Genomic DNA, 2,209 nt, shown 5'->3' with positions numbered 1-2,209 from the left:
ATTTTCAAACAGGTGCTTATTGTGTAGCTCCCAAGTCACCTGGAACTTCTTTAAGTGCTCATTTTCCTAGTCAAAAAAGATAAACACAAGACGTACTGAGCTGATGACTAAAAAGACTGAAGAACTCCCATGACCCTTCTCCCTCCCCCTTCCTTCCCCCCTCCACACAGGCCCAGAAACGCTGTGTAAGAGGAGCGATGGTCCCTGTACGTCCCCAAGTAGACCCTGATGGAGACACAGCTCGCCAGGGCTCCCTTCTAAGTGACCCACACAGAGGAGGAAAGGAGAGAAAGAAGAGAAACGTCGGCACGTGTTTGATGTCATTCCTTATTATTTTTTTTTTTTTAAATAATTTTTTTATGCCCACAGCACCCGGTCTTCCTAGGTGGTCTCCCATCCAAGTACTATCCAGGCCTGACCCTGCTTAGCCTCCGAGATCAGACGGGATCGGGCTTGTTCAGGGTGGCATGGCTGTAGACCATGAACTGTGGATCCACTGGGGCGTGAACTTTCCACGCCTTCTGCGTGGAAAGCAGACTTGCTAACCGCTACACTACAGAACCACGTCCTTAGTAGGCTTTCGAATGTACTGAAAGGCCTACTTTTCTGACAATCTAAACGCATACAAATCCTTCGATGCCAAAGGACAACCGCCTTCTTGCCCACCCTGGGAAATCCCCCATGCTGACGGACGCAAGTCACTTCTCCAGTGGTGACACTTGGGTCTTCTGACTCTCTAATGAATACAGGCAGACTCATCCATTACTCAGATAGCATTTAGACATTCGGGAGCACGCCGGCCGTCACAGGGAGTGGCATCAGGAGTGACGTCCCCTTACCCTCAACACAAGGTGAGCAGGACAGACGGCCTTGCGCCCGCAACGCGGCGTCTCCTTTCAGCTCACCTCACTTGCTACAACTGTGGGCCCTGGGCTCCCAGCATGAGCCCCGCGCACCCTTCCCCGTGCTGCAGTGGCCCTCCGTCTGGGGCCCCTCCCCTAACGGAAGCGGGATCTGCAGTCACCGCATCGGCCGTCTCCCCCACGTGCGACTCGGCCGCGCTGACACGCTCACAGCTGGAGACATCCCTGAATGACCCACACGAGACGATTCCGTCATTTCATCCTGACAACTGGCTGGCCCGGGGCTGAGAACACGTCGGGTGGCCAGCCCTTGCCCCCGACACGTGTGCGCGATGCCGCCGAGAGCACGCAGGGGCACTGCCCTGCACGTGCAGACGCCAGTCCGCCAGTTGGTCCTCTGTGTGCCCTGGGAACATGGAGCTGGTTCAGCAAGGAGCCTGTGCCGTCCGCAGAGGACCTCAGCCCCCATGGTGCCATCTGCGATCCCGCCCCATGCTTCGCCCAGACCTCAAGTTCCTCACTCCCGCTCTACGCCCAGCGCTCCTTGAAACTGGCACTCAGCACAGCGAAGCTGGGAAGACCAGGTAAACACAGCTGCGGGAATGAGAAACTGTTACCCAAGAATGTGCCTGCGATGAGGACACGGCCACAGATGACAGTGTCGGAAGGACATGTGTCACAGATGTCAGCAGAGGCCACTCTGCACAGTGCTGAGCTGGGCACAAGAACAGAAGGACCGGTGCAGTGGGCCTGTCCCCAGCGGCGGTCCCATTTACGATTTGCCCCCCAACGAAGAACACGCAGGAGCTCAGGTGGCAGCAGAGCAGCCCGGCCAGCTGAGGGGGTGCAGGGCAGGCGCCCCAGGAGAGTCCAGGTCCTGCTGGGCGCCCCAGTAAATCTCTGGGACACGGCCAATGCCCCTGCCGGCCAGCCTGGGAGTGCCTGGGCACTGAGTCACAACACTGGGGCCACAGCTGTGGCATTGTGAACTGACGCTAACGAAGGGTCACCGGGCGAAGGCAGCTCTGAGGACGGGCGCGGCATTTCCACGCGAACTGAAAGCACACCTCTGGCTGAGGCAGGCGAGAGAGACCGCAGACGCCACACTCGCTTCGCCATCGATCGTCGACAGGGTCTGCTACGCGTGCTGGCAGTGCGGCGCCCGAGGGCGGCGGTGCTCTCAGCAGCGGCAGTGACCCTGAACTTGCTGCCACTGCCACGCCTCACACAGGCCAGTGGCCGCCCAGGGAGGCCGAGCAACCTGCCCGGGGCAAGTGGGCACTGGGGCTGCGGGACACGTGCTGTCACCGCTGCTATGAGCGGCGAGCCTGGGCGAGGACGAGACT

The 2,209-nt window shown here is 59.3% G+C and overlaps 1 protein-coding gene and 1 pseudogene across 1 annotated transcript in view; both read right to left on the bottom strand.

The window, feature by feature from the left end:
* FAM193A (family with sequence similarity 193 member A) overlaps nucleotides 1-2,209 on the bottom strand; it is a 69,670-nt gene that overhangs the window by 45,242 nt on the left and 22,219 nt on the right. The window contains exon 5 of the mRNA XM_011374716.2: nucleotides 1-66. Within this exon, the coding sequence (XP_011373018.1) occupies nucleotides 1-66 (66 nt within the window). The remainder of the gene's footprint in view (nucleotides 67-2,209) is intronic.
* Nucleotides 361-479, bottom strand: LOC111729240 (annotated as a pseudogene).

This window comes from Pteropus vampyrus, unplaced genomic scaffold (assembly GCF_000151845.1).
Source record: "Pteropus vampyrus isolate Shadow unplaced genomic scaffold, Pvam_2.0 Scaffold253, whole genome shotgun sequence".
NCBI classification, from domain to species: domain Eukaryota; kingdom Metazoa; phylum Chordata; class Mammalia; order Chiroptera; family Pteropodidae; genus Pteropus; species Pteropus vampyrus.
The sequence above is the reverse complement of the archived record's forward strand: the minus strand, read 5'-3'. Positions and strand labels throughout refer to the sequence as shown.